We start from the raw sequence: 16019 nt of genomic DNA, 5'->3' as shown, positions 1-16019 counted from the left end.
GCCTCTACACACACACATATACATGTAGAAAATATGCACTGAAACATAACCACACAACCTGCTATCATTAAGATTATGAATCTGTTGATTGTAAGAAATCAAAGTAAGTGATGATGGTTTGAAATGATGAAAGGATGGTACATCAGATGCTTTAAAAATGAGAAAGAGCTCTCTTGCAGACGGACGGGCCGTAGCTTACACTCCATTAAGTTTTCTCTCTCCGTAAAAGTGTTGAATTAAGTTTCTGTTTTGGGCGGAATCTGTACAGTTCTTAATTAGCACCATGGGATGGAACTGATGTGTTAATATCTAATGAAGTGTGAAGAGCTGCTTTGAATAGTAATTGCTGATGAAATGAAGTCTCTGTAAGAGATAACCAAGACACGAATTTAATACATTTCAAGGTATTTAAAATGAATAAAGTCTGGTATCTCAGTATGTAATAAATACTAGAATGCTCTAATACCTAGAACAGTTAATAATATGAAATGCATTATACATAGAACATTTATATAATTCTTCAAGAGTAGGTATATAATTATATACATAATGCATAATGTGCTTAAGTTTATAATTATAAATCATCATACAGACCTGTATCATCTCTCATAATATATTGTGAAAGTCAAATGGGGTATCAGACAGGTTTTAATACTTTGTGAGTTCATTTAAAGTGCATTAATTCAGACGAAAGATGAGACCAAATTACCTCATTTTCCCCAACAGATAAGCTTATGTTGATTTTGATGCACATCAAAACTGACAAAGCAAAGAACACCTTGATTAAACTAAGAGATGTCTGTTCATTTTTATCCTCTCCTTGGTTCTCAGGGTTAGTGAAGAACTGTTTTTCATCATTCACAGTCTGAAACCGAAGGAGATGGTAAAATCATTAGCGGAACACATGAGACGATGGAAACACATTGAGGATTAGCCTCATCCACTTTTGTTTTATTTGGCCAATTAAAAAAAAAAAAGAAGAAGAAAGAAAGAAAAAAAGAGAGAGCTTTTTTCCTCCCTATATACGTGTTTATGTGGCGACTAACATTTGCAGGTCTGTGATGAAATGTTGTTTCGTCCTATCTCTCAGGTTTTAGCCTACCTCTCCTGCTACCCTTTCTGGCACAGGTCCTCTTTATAAAGGACATGGTTTTGCCTGACACATAAGGATCAGTGCAGTGGGGTTGCCATAACTCACGGTGCTGTGTGAGAGACCATAACTCAGTCTGGCAGTAATGAAGTCTGAACACACACCCACACAGCTTTGCACTCAGCCAGACTGAGCTCTCTCAAATGTTAACTTTAATATCGACTCCGTCCTCGTTGTGGAGACCGCCAAATAGTCGCTAACAAATACAAACAGAGCTGGAGAATTTCAGCTGCCTTTAGCAACTGAGGTTAGCTCACCAAGTCACCAAAAAAAAAATCCAAAACAAGTTTTATGACATATATATATGTGTGTGTGTGTGTGTATATATGTATATATATATATGTATATATATTTTTTTTTAATTATTTTTTTCCCCCTAAATGCAGTCTTTTTTGTGAATTTTCAAATATTGGTTTTGACTTGATTTGATGTTAAGATCCTCTCAACAGCTATTAATACCATATTGTGTCATGAATAATTATCATGTATTGTGTCATTTCATGTGTTTTTACACCCCAACACCTTTTTGTTCCTTGACTCTGTGAAATGGAGATAGTTCAAGCCACAGCTTATCAACAAATGATGTAGATAAGAGTGTTCAGGAAAGAAGAGTTCAGGATGTAGAGAAGTCTTACTGAGGCATCTCTAAGATGTCGCACAGTGCATACATATTATGTACATTTTACTGTCACAAATATTTCAGAATATTTTTAGCAATTCATAATATGAAATCACATTTAGGTTTCAGTTCAAGGTTAACCCTACAGAGATTGAAATTTCTCTCAAACTATTCTCATCTCAAGAAAATCAGTACTTTACTATTCTAGATCCTACTTAGACTTTAAGGATCTAGCGTGAGATCAGTAGGGGCAGTTCAGTCAGACCTAGTGTCAGGCAAACAGTGTGCACTTTTTCACCCTGCTCATTATTGTGTGTGTACAGCTGGGACTAAGTAGTTGTGAAGACGGAGACCAAGGAGTCATTGGAATCCAACTGTTTGCACAAACCACCAACTGTCATCTATCTGTGTCAGTGGTACGTACTGTATCTAGGGCAGCGCATCACCTAACTCCTGCTTACGGATGAGATTAAACAGGCTTCACAAACCAGAAGAGTACTGCCAATCAATAGTATTCACCACTGTCCAAGTAATGGTTATAACATCAACTGAAAAACACTGACATATAAACACTTTTTTAAAAAAAAATCATTTAAACATCATTTTAATTTATGAAAAAGGTGACACAGTGATTATCGTTAATTCACAAGGTGAAAACAACTTGTTTTAATTGTAACAGTACATTTCAGTATGGATGCCAGAGAGTTGTTTTAACATGCTGTTAGTGTCTCACTAGGAGACATAATTCAAACAATGTCTGAATATGTTTATAAATAATTATTCAGAGGAACCAAAAATTATTTGATTGACACTGATGCATTTGTGGATGGATTCACCAGGGAGTGAATGAATGACATGGGCAGGGACAGAGAGAGAGAGAGAGAGACGCTCCAGGGGACTGAATGAGTGTGCTTCTGACTATGCATATATATTTCTGTCTGCATGACTCTGTGTGTGTGTGTGTGTGTGTGAGGGGTAAAAAGGGGGGAAAGTCGTTGTAGGGGGTTATGTGTTGCCAGTTGCCTGCATGTGTTATTTGAAACCCCCGCAGAGTGTCTGTGAGCTCTGGGCTGGTCTTATACCTCTAAGCCTCACTCACACTTCCTCAAACTTGCTCTCTCTCTCTCTCTCTCTCTCTCTCTCTCTTTCTCTCTGTCTCACACACACACACAGTCCTCTCCCCCCTCCTATTTCTCCCTCTGTTTCCCTCTCCCTCCCTCGCTCTGCTCTTCAGACATACTTTGCTTCCTTGCTGCCTTAGTTACTCTTGCGTGCGCGCGCATGTGTAAGTGAAAAGAGGACTTTAGTGGCAGAGTAGCGAGTAATGTGTCATTGTGTGAGAAGAGAAGTCGACGGAAGAGTTCGCGTGTGTGTGCATCTGTGTGTGCGCCCACGTGTGTCTGTGTGAGTGTGTAATAGCTCTGGTCATAGTCTCATGAGACACGGCTCTGCTGATAACCCTCTGGAGACCCCCTGTATGCAGATGGTCTGAGCAGTCAAGGGAAAAGTTTATGACAGCTCTCTTTCTCCCTCTCTCTCTCTCTCTCTCTCTCTCTCTCTCTCTCTCTCTCTCTCTTCCTCTCTCTCTCTCTCTCTCTCTCTCTCCCTCTCTCTCTTCCTCTCTCTTTCTGTCTCACTCTGTCAGTTCTTCAGCTCCACTCTTTAAAACACACACTCACAGGGCTGCCCCATGGAGACAACAAACGGCACAGACCCACTGAAACACGCTCCTTCACTTGTTCTCTCTCTCACGGATTGTTTGTTTCACTCTGAGTAACCTGCGTGGACTGGATTTTTGGGACTTTTTTTCATTTCGTTTCTCAAAATACTGAATTGCCTCTTGGATAACTGTATTTAAAGGTAAGTAGCTCTAATATCTCTGTGGATCTGTGTATGTTTAACATGTATGTACACGTATTTCTACAGCAAGATGTGCTGTTTTGTGTGTTTGTGTATGTGTGTGTGTGTGTGTGTGTGTGTGTGTATACTCTTGCGCTTGTGTGTTTGGAGGTCATGTTGCTATTAGTTGACAGCTTGTCTCATCCACACTCACAGTTTGTGTGTGCGTTTGTCACAGCACTAACACTCAGTACAAGCTCTGATCAGTGTTAGTGAGCCGTGGATGAACTGTTTGGGACTCTCTTATCACACTCTATGTATATCGCCTCTGGCTCAGAAACAGTAGTGAGACACTGTACGCTGCAGAGACATTTATTCAAACAGGTTTCACCACTCTGCTGAAGACCAGCGAACAGAACATATTATTAAGAGGTCATAAGTCACAAGAAACTCCAAACAGGGTCTCAGCGGTACCTTACATGATTCTGTATTATTATGACAAAATAGGCATCTGGGTAAGAATGTACCCATTGAATATCATTTAAGTTATTGCTGTTTCCTCCTTACTCTGAAACGCACTTAGGTGTGTGTGTGTTTATGTGTCTGTGTGTGTGTGTGTGTGTGTGTGTGTGTGTGTGTGTGTGTGTGTGTGTGTGCACAGGCGTGCGCACGCTTTATGTAAATATATATTTTCCAGAGAAGTTACTGGGTGTGTGTCTCTAATCTTGCTTCACACTTTGCCTTATTATTACAGCTCCAATAAACTCAGCAGTTTTTTTAAGGGATGAATATTAATAGCACAAAGTTTTCTTTTTTTTAAATTGTTGTTCCTCTTTGTTAAGTCCCCCATGGCATCTGAAGATGAAAAAGGTTGCAACGCATTTCGTGATCTCATCAGAACACGAGCACAGCATTCTGAGTAATGACAACTGTTCATTCAGAACTTGCGCTTCAAAACTTGACACATCTTTCTCTTAAAGTCTCATACAGAGAGACAGAGATAGATAGACAAATAGAGAGAGAGAGACAGGGATAGAGATAGAGGGAGAGAGACAGATAGAGAGAGAGAGAGAGAGAGAGAGAGGGCATACTAGAGAACAGTAGGCTCATGCAGACAAATAGGCAGTAGCCCATGTATCAATGTCCATGTCTCCCTGATGAGCAGTGAAAAACTGCGTCTGTTAGACTGAACACATAGCACTGCATATGGGATCTGGCCCTTCAGCAGACAGGACCTGAATCAGAATGAATGTTCAGTAGCACTCAGTGGCATTGTCCTGAGAGCTCAGAAAGAGAGAGAGAGAGAGAGAGAGAGAGAGAGAGAGAGAGAGAGATGCTCAGCATTCGGAATGTGTTGGTGGTGCCTAGGGATCCAACGTAGATCCTCCGAGATCAGGTTGCTGCTGTCAGCTGCTGTTGACATCCAGGTCTGGCTTTTGTGTGTGTGTGTGTGTGTGTGCGTGTGTGTGTGTGTGTGCGTGTGTGTGTGTGTGTGTGTGTTTGTGTATGTGCATGTGTGTGTGTGTGTGCATGTGTGTGTGAGTGTGTGTGTGTGTGTGTGTGTGTGTGTGTGTGTGTGTGTGTGTGTGTGTGTGTGTGTGTGTGAGAGTGTGTGTGTGTGTGTGTGTGAGAGAGAGCGTAGATAGGTGGGGAGATGAGGGAATACCACAAGGTCAACAGTATTGCCAAGGTGCTATTTTGAGAATGCTGTGAGCTATTCACACACCACAAAAACCAAGAAAAAAAGAGACACCTGCATCATATGGGTCTGTGCTGCCTCACAGACCACTTTTTAAAAGAGTGTAATGAATTGACAACTTCAGATTTGTCCATGTGAGAGGGCAGTTACAGCAGAAGCTGTTTTTGAATGAATGTTTTCCGCTAGCTGTGTTTCAAGTGGATGTTTCAGCTGCTAGCATTGTAATGTTGAGACTCCAAATTCCGTTGCCTGTGTGACTGACTGTGATACTGCCGTTGTCAAGATTTCTGCTCTCCCGGTAATGCTGTCAATGTAAATTCGTACCAAGTTACTGTCAGGCGGGAGAGTTCACAGGAAAGACTTTTAAAAGTCAGTGTGATGTTTCTGTGCCAGTGACTACAGTATCTGAGCCATAAATGATGTACCAGTTTGTTTGTTTTTTGAATCAGACTTCTGATAACGATCAAAGAGAAGATACAGAGGGCTAAGTGCCAGAATCTAATCTTACTGAATGGGACAACATTAACAAATAACTAATGGGTACCAGTTACAGATAAAGCCATTAGAAAGTATCGAGGAGCTATTGTCCCTTTTCATACTGGTTGTTCCTAACAATTGTATATTAATATCAGTAGTTAATTGTGATTGAGTGTGCATGTATTGGTTCTTATTACATAAATTATGAGATGACACTGTATCAATGTGCGCTGGACTATACAGACAAGGTAGACTATAGCACTATATTTAGATTCTGATCATTTTTAACTTTAAAAAGTGCATTCGATAGAAAGTGGCTCCACAGTTCCTCTTTCAGATTACAGAGATGTGGTATGTGATGTTTGCTCATAAACAGCCATTACATATTTTAACACATTGCGCTGGTTTTCCGGCATAGTCTCGGGCATGGCTCAGTGATTTGTGAGACAACAGTACTTTCAGTCTTAAATCTTGAAATCTTGCTCCAAACACATTGAGTCTCGCACTGATTGATAATATGTTATGTAAGTAACACTTTCATAGGAATAAATGCAGCATGGGAATCCAGCCATATTCCTAGAAGACTGGACTTTCAGTAGATTTTCAAGATAAACATTCACTCAGCTATTGATCAGGACTGTAAAAAGTACATGTCAAAAGAACACTCAGGTCAACACAATCAATGTGTTTGATCGCTGTCATGCTGTAAAAAACCCAAACACATTTTGGTTAAAATATTTTACTTTAGACCTCAAAGCTGGGAAATCTGAGACCTGTGTCTTCTTCCCTCTCTGCACAGAGAACTCAAGAGGAAACACACACACACACACACACACACACACATACACACACACACACACACAATTTCATCACTCTTCAAACATAACTTTAAAAACTTACAAAGAAGTGTTAGGATTCACAACTGGAAGTTCTTTGACGTCACATGATGTCATAATCACTCATCTCTCTCACTCACATCCATCTCTCAGAGATGCTGTGGAGCATGTCAGGACCTCCCCATCTGCCCTCTCTCTGACCTCCTCACACATACACATACACACGCACACGCACACACACACACACACACACACACACACACACACACACGCACATACAACAAACAAACACAGGATGAGCTGTGCGCTTCACACCATTCTGTCACTTCAGCAGGGAACCTCCACATCTAGGTGTCTTGTTCATATAGCGCTGGGGGCCATAGGTTTGCTTGAGGCTAAATATATTTGTCTATAACACTGAAGTGACTAGACCGGGACTGCCACTGAGGCCCCAGATGTCGGACTGGGATATTTAAAAGCTTTCCAGCTAAACAGCTAAACTCCTGTAACAGCACATAACTTCATCTCAACGTCTCCTGTGGCTTTTTTTTTTTTTTTTTTCTTAATATTTTAACAGTGGACATTCCAAAGAGTGAGCTCTGCTTTACAATAAAACCCGAGTTGACTGCTGGAAATCAAATACAGGCATATGAGATTGTATGATTGTTATATCCACTTTGCGTGGCGTGTGACTTTTTACATTGTCTGGCTCTGTTTCAGATCCCTGAGGCACTTGGGACTGTCAAGGTGATTGATCTTAGCCTAGAGCCACCTCAACTGAACGGCCTAGATTAGCTGTTACTGGAGAAATTCAGCATTAGTATTTATGTGTGTGTGTGTGTGTGTGTGTGTGTGTGTGTGTGTGTGTGTGGGTTCTCAAACCATAAGGCTTCATCAAATCAATGTGTGTTTCTCGATTAAGACATTTTTTATTTATACCCAGATTAGTTCTGGGCTGTTGAATTATTAGCATTACTAGGTCCACATCACAATATGTCTCAAATGCTGCTGGCAATAGACACAATTTAGTGCATGTGTATTTTTCAGTCTAGTTCAAGTCCTCATAAAAATCCAGTTTGGAATCTGGTTTGTGCTATTACCCATTAAAAGAGTCACTATGAAGTAAACGGGGGAGAGTTGACTAAGAGCTTGGAGCCTTGGTCCACGGGTGAAGGGCACTCTCTGAAGAAAAGCAAGTCATTTTTTTTCTTTCTTCCTTTTTCTTTTCACCTCTCAGCGCGGCATTGAAATGCATTCCTTTATCCCTTCATCCTCACAATATGAAATATACGCTTCAGTATTATAAGCCCTTATCACGTTCCAGTCAACCGTGCCTCTGTATGCAAGCGTTTACCAGCATGAGCGCTGACTTAGTGTCCAGGCTATAGTGGCAGAGACATTTCGTGGTCAGTTGGTTCCTGTGTGGGCACAGCAGGGTCTCTGAAGCATTAGTAGTCTGGTACAGTAGACACGTGAGGGGAGCAGCTGTCATAGCCAGCAGACAGACAGACAGATGGTTCGGTTAATGGCTCGGAATGCCTGCTTTAAGCACAGGGGCATAAATAAAGAATTCATGGCAGTTAGTCAGGGAGGAATTATTTAAAGGTCTTTAGTGCCGTGGCAGACAGTAGATTAAGAAGTTCATCTTGCACCTCTCTCTCTCTCTCTCTCTCTCTCTCTCTCTCTCTCTCTCTCTCTCTCTCTCTCTCTCACACTCTGTCTCTTTTTTTTCCAATGTACTTGATTTCATTCAAAGCAACTCTTTCAAAGACTTATGTTTGTTTTTTGGGGTTTTTTTTTTTGCTCACTAACTTGCTTTAAGCAGTTATTTGAAAGGCAATGGGCTCACCAAGGAAAGAAACTGCTGGGAAAAGAAAGCTTACACTGTTTGACTTGATAAAATATGTAAGCTCATTTCTCTTCTCTGTGAAAATAGAGAGTGAGTGGTGGAATACATCCACACACTTTCCCACCAGTGACACCAACAAGAGTCTCAAACAAAGGAAAACTCAAACAGTGAGAACGGCTTTGTGTGTGTGTGTGTGTGTGTGTGTGTGTGTGTGTGTGTGCACGTGGCGCGTGTGTGCGTGTGTGTGTGTGCGTGTGTGTGTGTTTTCTGGCCGCTCTCACATTCCCATGCTCAGAGTAAATACACTTAGCAAGCAAAGAGAACCAATACAACCCTACAGTTATACTGAGAGACCAACCCTGCACTGTCAATATATACCACAAGGCTCCAAACTCAGGCACTGTTTCAGAGTTGAGCTATACTATAGCACTTTTTTTCCATGAAAGAGCATTAGGCTTATTTTCAATTTCAAATGCTAAAATCAGCAGTGCTGAAGCAAACAGTCGAGCAAGGTCAAACAATATTGAGATTTCAATACTCTCAGTGTTTGGAGACATCACAAAGAGTGCTTGGAGACATTTTGAGGGATTGTGATTGTGATATAAAGAAGGAAGATGGGTTTGGTGGTTAATTGGATGGGAAATGCAGAAAAGTCTTAAAAGAGTTACAAAGATGGTCTTGTGTTTATCACATGATTCTATATTTGTCTGTGAGGTGACTAATTCAGTCATTCTTTACCACAGCATGTGTTTAACTCAGGTACCAATATATATTTTTAAACAATACTATTACTTTAATATATGTTACTTTAAACAATACTATTACTTTAACTATTTGTAGATGGCTGCTAAAAGTTGCAATATCTCTTATAAGATGATGCTACGTGCTTGAAAGCGAGTCTATATATGGGCTTTTATGTGTTATTACTTATTCTAAGGTTCTGTTTTGTCAGCTCAGCACAAAAAGGGGCTGGTAACATTCTCAGCTATGCTGAATCATCACCTCTCTCTTTCTTTCCTACCCTCTCTCCCATTCTCTGACTCCTTCGGTCTTCAATATTCAGCTCGGTCGGTTCTCCGACTATCAGTCCCTATCTTAAGTTGATAAACAGTGACCTAAGAGGGCGAGAAGAAACCCAGTCACTCAAAGAGAAACACCTCCGCTTTCTGTAATGTTCCACAAGTTGTCATTCTTTTGCTCTTTCTCCAGTATTCTGTCCCTGGGGCTGTAATTTCTCGAAAGGGTGGAGTTAACTGATCGTCTAGGATTCATTTAGCTATAGTACCAGGTGTCCTGAGTTTCACTGTTTAGAGTCGAACTTTTGCAAAAATTTTGCATAAATGGAAATGAAAGTTTCCACTTTTGAACATTCGTCCTCTGCCAGTTCTGATTTCAGTTCCTCATACAGTAGCTATTTTAAGTGTTCTGTATATTACAAAATGGAGTGGTGACAAACAACATCTTCACCCCAAAAAAGCATCTTCAATCATGCAAGTTTACAGCCATTACAGACAATTGGACTAATAGCTCCGGGGAAATGAACGTGCTGTATAGCTACTGGTACCATGAATGACATATAGCTAAGTGTACACTCTTAAAACGTTTTTAATTTCAGCAATAGCTCACCGCTCTTGCCAGCATTCACATTTCCATAAATGCTGAAGCCAAAAAGCTTTTGTGTGTCTGGCAATGTCTTATGTAGATGATAAATCAAGCGGACACGGACAATTCAAGATGATTTCTCTTCCATTTTGGTTTCCTTCCTTTGTTTACTATAAGGGTATTCAGCGTGAAAGCAAACAGACCATTAGGGTTCAGGTCAAAATGAAATGGCAAAAACACACGGCCTTTTGGTAAGGTCCAAATAATGGGGTTCTGGAGATGTTTTGTGTTGTTTGACTCATCAGTTTGGTGAAAACAAACAGAAAAACATATGGTGTGAATGAATGTCCGCAGTGTGAGATGACCACCTGCTCTGATCAGTACAGAGAACAGAGCTACAGCTGGACAAGAACAGAGAAGAAGCCAAATCAGTGAGAAACTTCAGCTGAATCACGCCGCAGATTCCTAAAGAGGAGACAACAGACACCCATTATGTATGAAGGGCATCACAAAATATCATAATTTTGTTTTCATTTGTCTAACAAAAGTTGGAGTATTTACATGTTTGAGTGGAACACAAAGCCAAACGGATGCGGCTGCAGGTTAATTTTGTGCATGGATACTTTACTGATGGTTACGTTTCATTCTCACAAGGATGTTTTTTTTAAGATAGTTGTAGAGGGACTTGGTCATATCTTATCATAGTCCCACAGAACATTTCTATGTAAGTTCTGACTGATTTTATTACTGTGAGCAAGAACTGTTAGATGGTGTTTACAGTATAAAATGTCAGAATTTTTCAGTCTCTTATGCATGCTTACACTCACACTCACACCCACGCTCAGACACACATACACATACACACACACACACACACACACACACACAAATACACAGGAAGTTCCCCAGAAAGTACAACTCTTCAAACCAAAATATGTCAATTTTCAACAATTTCCATCTGCACTTGCTCAGCCATTTTAAGCTTATAGTGGTTCAAGCAAATTTCTCTCCTCTCTGTAACCTAGGAGACATTTAATACATTCTGCAAAACAGCGAGTGTTTTACAAACACAATAGAGCTTGGTTCAAAATTCCATTTAAATGTCAATATTTTCATTTTGATCCTTATAACATCTTTGCATCTTTCCTTCCTAAAACTGAGATATGATATTAATAATAGATCTGTCTTCAGCAGAGTGAAGGAGATCTTTAATTCATGAGTCTAGTCAATAAGCCCCATTATGACGGGATGGAGGACGGAATAAGATGGGCATACAACTGCCTCCACAGTTCTCCCATATTCTCCTCCAAACACACACACACATGCACATGCACACACTCACACACACGCGCACACACACACACATGCAGACACAAAGAGACTCTATTTTGCAACACCCTATTAGTGCGTTCTAATGTCGGGAATAATCTGTTCTGGGTCAATGACTAAATTTGCATTGAGAACACACTTAGGGAGTGCTGTGGCTCCTTTTTCATGTTTGCTGTAAATAATGTAGATGGACAGCTCACCTCCCCTACTCAGTCCAATGTTAGCATTACGGTAACTCAGATATTAGATACGCCACACAGATGGTGAGGTGTTTTTTTCTGTAAATGGATACCCAGCTCACAGAGTTTTCCAAGAAATGAAACAAAGGACATTAAGAAATGTTCTTGTCTTGCCACCACACAGATAAACAGTTCAGTTTGTCCTGATAAAGTCTTGCTGATGATGTATGTCCTCTCCTTCTGGCTGTGGTAACTTGGGGTCTCAGGAGAGTAGTAAGTTTCAGACAGGCACTGCCTTGGCCAGTCTGCAAAGCCTGCTGCCACGGCGACCAGACAGTGCTGATAAATCACAGAACAGGAAGGCTGGCACAGTGACAGATTCGTGGCACAAGACAGACACTAGACTCACCCAGGGTCTCTGTCAACAGATGAGTGTGTGTGAGTATGTGTGTGGGTGTTTATAGGTGTGTGTGTGTGTGTGTGTGTTTAAATGTGTGCGTATGGGGGGGGGGCATTTATGCTTGATGTACCATTTTACAGTATGATGATCTGTATGCAACCTGCACCATTTATCAGCAGTTCCCTGTGCACTCCCAGCACAATGCAGCATGTAACACTGCCCTATCTCTTCTCTTCTCTTCTCTTCTCTTCTCTTCTCTTCTCTTCTCTTCTCTTCTCTTCTCTTCTTGTCCTCTCATCCACCTCCCCACCCAAAAAAAAACAACTTGTTTTGCAGTCCTCACTCTTCCAAACACATGGACTGGCATCTGTCTACAGCTGGAGATTACAGCCAGCTATATACCCATTGTGTCATTTAAGATCTCACTAATCCCCTCAGGACAGGGTAATGAGAACCAGCATGAGCAGGGAGAGGGAAACAGGGATGGGCTATGGACAAGGTTTCAGACGGAGTTGGGGAGTTCATGGTGTGGCTGAAGAGTGGAAGAAAGGGATTTAAGTTCTGACTTCTGTGCTAGCCACAGTTTCATTCTGCACTTGTTCAGCACATGGCTGGAACACAACAGCATTCGGCACATCTGGAGTTCATCTGAGCTTTCCTTGGCCATTAAACACACACACACACACACACACACACACACACACACACACAGTCTCACTGATGACAACGTGGCAATTCTGTTTGAGCCTGGTAACCACCATCTCACCACAGCTTTTGTTGTTTATTGAAGCTTGAGAGAGAGAGAGAGAGAGAGAGAGAGAGAGAAAGAGAGAGAGAGAGAGAGAGAGAGATGCCTCCTATCCTTTCTGTTGGATTTATCTGGTTTCTTCTTAACTGTTGCTCAGTCTATGTGGTGAGGACCTCAGATATCACACATATATACATTGTGTTTGTGACCATTCTTTTTGCAAAGTCATGATTTATTATTGAAGGATCAAAAGGTGAAATTAAATTTATAAAGAATTTTTAAAGGATCAGAAGAAGTGGATTTTTTTTACATCTCCCCTCTCTATACATAATAATTTTTTATTATGTTATGACTGTTAAACAAACGACAACATCAAAAAATAAACCCATGGAATGATCATGTCCCATTATGGTTTGTTTTGTATAAATCAGAATTTTTAAAGCTCAGTTTCAATACCAAATACCTTGACCTTTCAAACAAATTCAAATTATGGAAATTCTAGAATCCAAATTCAAATTCAGAATGATATGAACATTATGACTTATGATAAGATTCGAGTAACACAACCTTTGGTTTCTGAGCTGTGTGAATTGCTTATGTCATGCTCGAAATAACGTCTTGGCAATACTGTTGACCTTGTGGTATTTCCTCAACACACACCCCCCCACCACCACCCCCCACCCACCCACCCACACACACACACACACAGTGTAAACAGCATATCCCATATCCCTGATGCTCAGTATGTCTGCACCAAATCCACATTGACAGCTGTGACATAATTCCAATATCTCTACAGATGCCCAACATGAAGACTCAGGAGTTTGTTGACACAGCAGTCAAGTCAAACGACATCCCATCCAGTCCAGAATACAAAGTCTGTGAGGGGGAAAAAAACACTATTTCAGATTAAAACTCCCACCCCTGTGGCTCTCAGACAATCTCCTACATAAATGTCACACATCACATAAACTGTCTTCTCCTGATTACTTCAATGTCAACCTCCTTTTTTTTCTTCCTACAACGCTGCTAGTGCACTGGATCTCTCTGAGAGCTCTGGTTATGATGGACAGAAACTGGTGAATTTTGACTAACCTGTTGTGGTGAGGTGGTCTGAGATTGCTACGGACTCAGAAAATAACACTGGAAAACCATCTGCTTGTCTTCCTTTGAACCAGAGCGAATAGGAGTAGAGACTCTCAGATCCCCTGCGGCACAGCAAAACGGTCATTAATAAATGAACTGCAAGTGTGAGGAGAACAGATACCTCTAATCAGTCAATTTGTATGTTGCTATGCATTTAAGATAGAATATAGAATTAAGCCCCCTCCTCTCTCTCTCTCTCTCTCTCTCTCTCTCTCTCTCTGACTTTGTTAAGGGGACAAAGCTTTTATATTTTACATATTCTGTCAAATACGACAGAAAGCTGAGGTAGTCTGCTGAGGGAGATTCACACTGCTACATCTTGGCTTCTTTCAGGTTGAAGTGACACTATTTGATATATGTATCTCTGTCTCACTCATGGTGCGGTTACTTGCCGACAGAAGAAAATGTTCATCTTCCTTGTTGGCATAAGATATCACTGGACTATAAAACATCGGGGGGAAAAAACACTGGCCATGGATATGCGGCAGAGACAACAAGCTGAATGAAAAGTTGCTACCTAGCCTGTTAGAGTCCTTAACTTTCTATATTTCCAAGTCCTGCCTCCATTCAGCATTCACACAAAGCATGTGCTTCATGTCTAATAAAACATTTGGATATTTTCAGCATGGAGGAGAAGAGAAACACAGATTTGTGATTAAACTGTAACACATCTGTTCTGTTTTTCTGTCTTCCTGTTGTTTGGGGTGTGTATGTGTGTGGGTGAAGTACCTGCCCTAGTTTTTACCCTGATGGAAAGTTTTTTTAGCCCTGCTGTTTTGAAAAGGTCAGTCTCTCTCAAATCGGAAAGAGAGAGAGGGAGGCAGAGAAAAATAAAGACAGAGAGAGAGAGAGAAAGAGAGAGAGAAGTAGTCATTCTACCGCCACTTCTACCACGCTTTATCTGAGACAATGCATCCCTGTACTATGACATGCTAAAATTGAGTGGTCTCTTTATTTGCTGTATTTCCAGCCTGTAGGGGACACCTATCATCTACATTATGGAGGAACAGACAGGGTCCAATGGCAGCCCTCAGCACGGCCGAAACAGGCAAAACGTCATCAGGTGTGGGTGGCTGAGAAAGCAAGGGGGCTTTGTGAAGACTTGGCACACACGTTGGTTTGTGCTCCGAGGAGACCAGCTCTACTATTACAAAGATGAGGAGGAGACAAAAGCTTTGGTGAGTGAGCAAGGGATTGGAGGGTAGGAGGTTGGGGGAGGGGGGGGGGTGGCGTTACAAGAACTGTCTTACAGTCTATACAGCAAAACTCAACTGCATGAGTTCAAAGAACATGCCAGTCAAACCCACGGGAACAGGGATATGGAACGAGTGACCTGTTTTTCACCTGCCCCCAAAAAACTCCCCTACATTATGGCTGTTTGGGGGATTATTTTCTCCACAAAGGAGATGTTTTTTTTATTCCCCGAATTGAATGGAATGGCTTCCCCGAAAGGACAGGGGTTGTGTTTGTCAATGGATAAAGGATTTGGAATTGAATTTGATGTGCCTGTAAAGCCTATAGAATATCTGCCAGCAGGTTACTCCACAATTCTGCCACATCATCCTTTCACAAAAAGGGGAATAAATTCTTAATTGTGTTAACATGGCCAACTGCTGAGGAACTCTCCACGTTTATGTCCTCATTTCTTTTTTCTTCTTTCTTTTTTTTTTCTTTTTTTTTTTTAAGCGCTATTCTTCTGTCACTTTTGAGGCTATGTGTTGTCTTGAAATCGTAATTTATGTTTTTTGCTACATTGCCGAAGCTTGTCTCGGCCCCATGGGTGATTCCAACCACAGTATCGAATGACAACATTAGATGACACCTCTGTTTGAAAATATGCTGTGTCTGGATTATCAAAGGACACAGAATGTGTATTTGAAAGCCACAGAAAGTCTTTGAAGTTGCCATAAGACCAGCAGGGCCCTTTTTTTTTTTTTCTTTTTGGTGCTTTTAAAACAGTCATAAAAAAACAGGATCTGAAGGGTCCCTCCCTTGGGTCTTCAAACTAATTTTAACGCAAACGTAATTCAAACCCTTATGGAGAGAACACCATGCGATTGCCCAAGGCCGATATAATAATGCCATCACTCTAACACCTTTGTTAAACTCTCTTGCTTGTGTAATCTGACTCTTTTAATGCATATTC

At 41.0% G+C, this 16019-nt stretch overlaps 1 protein-coding gene across 1 annotated transcript in view; it reads left to right on the top strand.

Moving 5' to 3' along the window:
* Nucleotides 1-3574: 3574 nt before the first annotated feature.
* The window catches only part of arhgap24 (Rho GTPase activating protein 24), an 86164-nt gene continuing 73719 nt past the window's right edge, over nt 3575-16019 (top strand). The window contains exons 1-2 of the mRNA XM_030768769.1: nt 3575-3629; nt 14844-15051. Coding sequence (XP_030624629.1) covers nt 14872-15051 — 180 coding nt within the window. The 5' untranslated portion in view covers nt 3575-3629; nt 14844-14871. The remainder of the gene's footprint in view (nt 3630-14843; nt 15052-16019) is intronic.

The sequence above is a fragment of the Chanos chanos genome, chromosome 3 (assembly GCF_902362185.1).
Source record: "Chanos chanos chromosome 3, fChaCha1.1, whole genome shotgun sequence".
Classification (NCBI taxonomy): Eukaryota; Metazoa; Chordata; class Actinopteri; order Gonorynchiformes; family Chanidae; genus Chanos; species Chanos chanos.
Note: the sequence above shows the minus strand (reverse complement) of the source record. Positions and strands in the feature narration are given on the sequence as shown.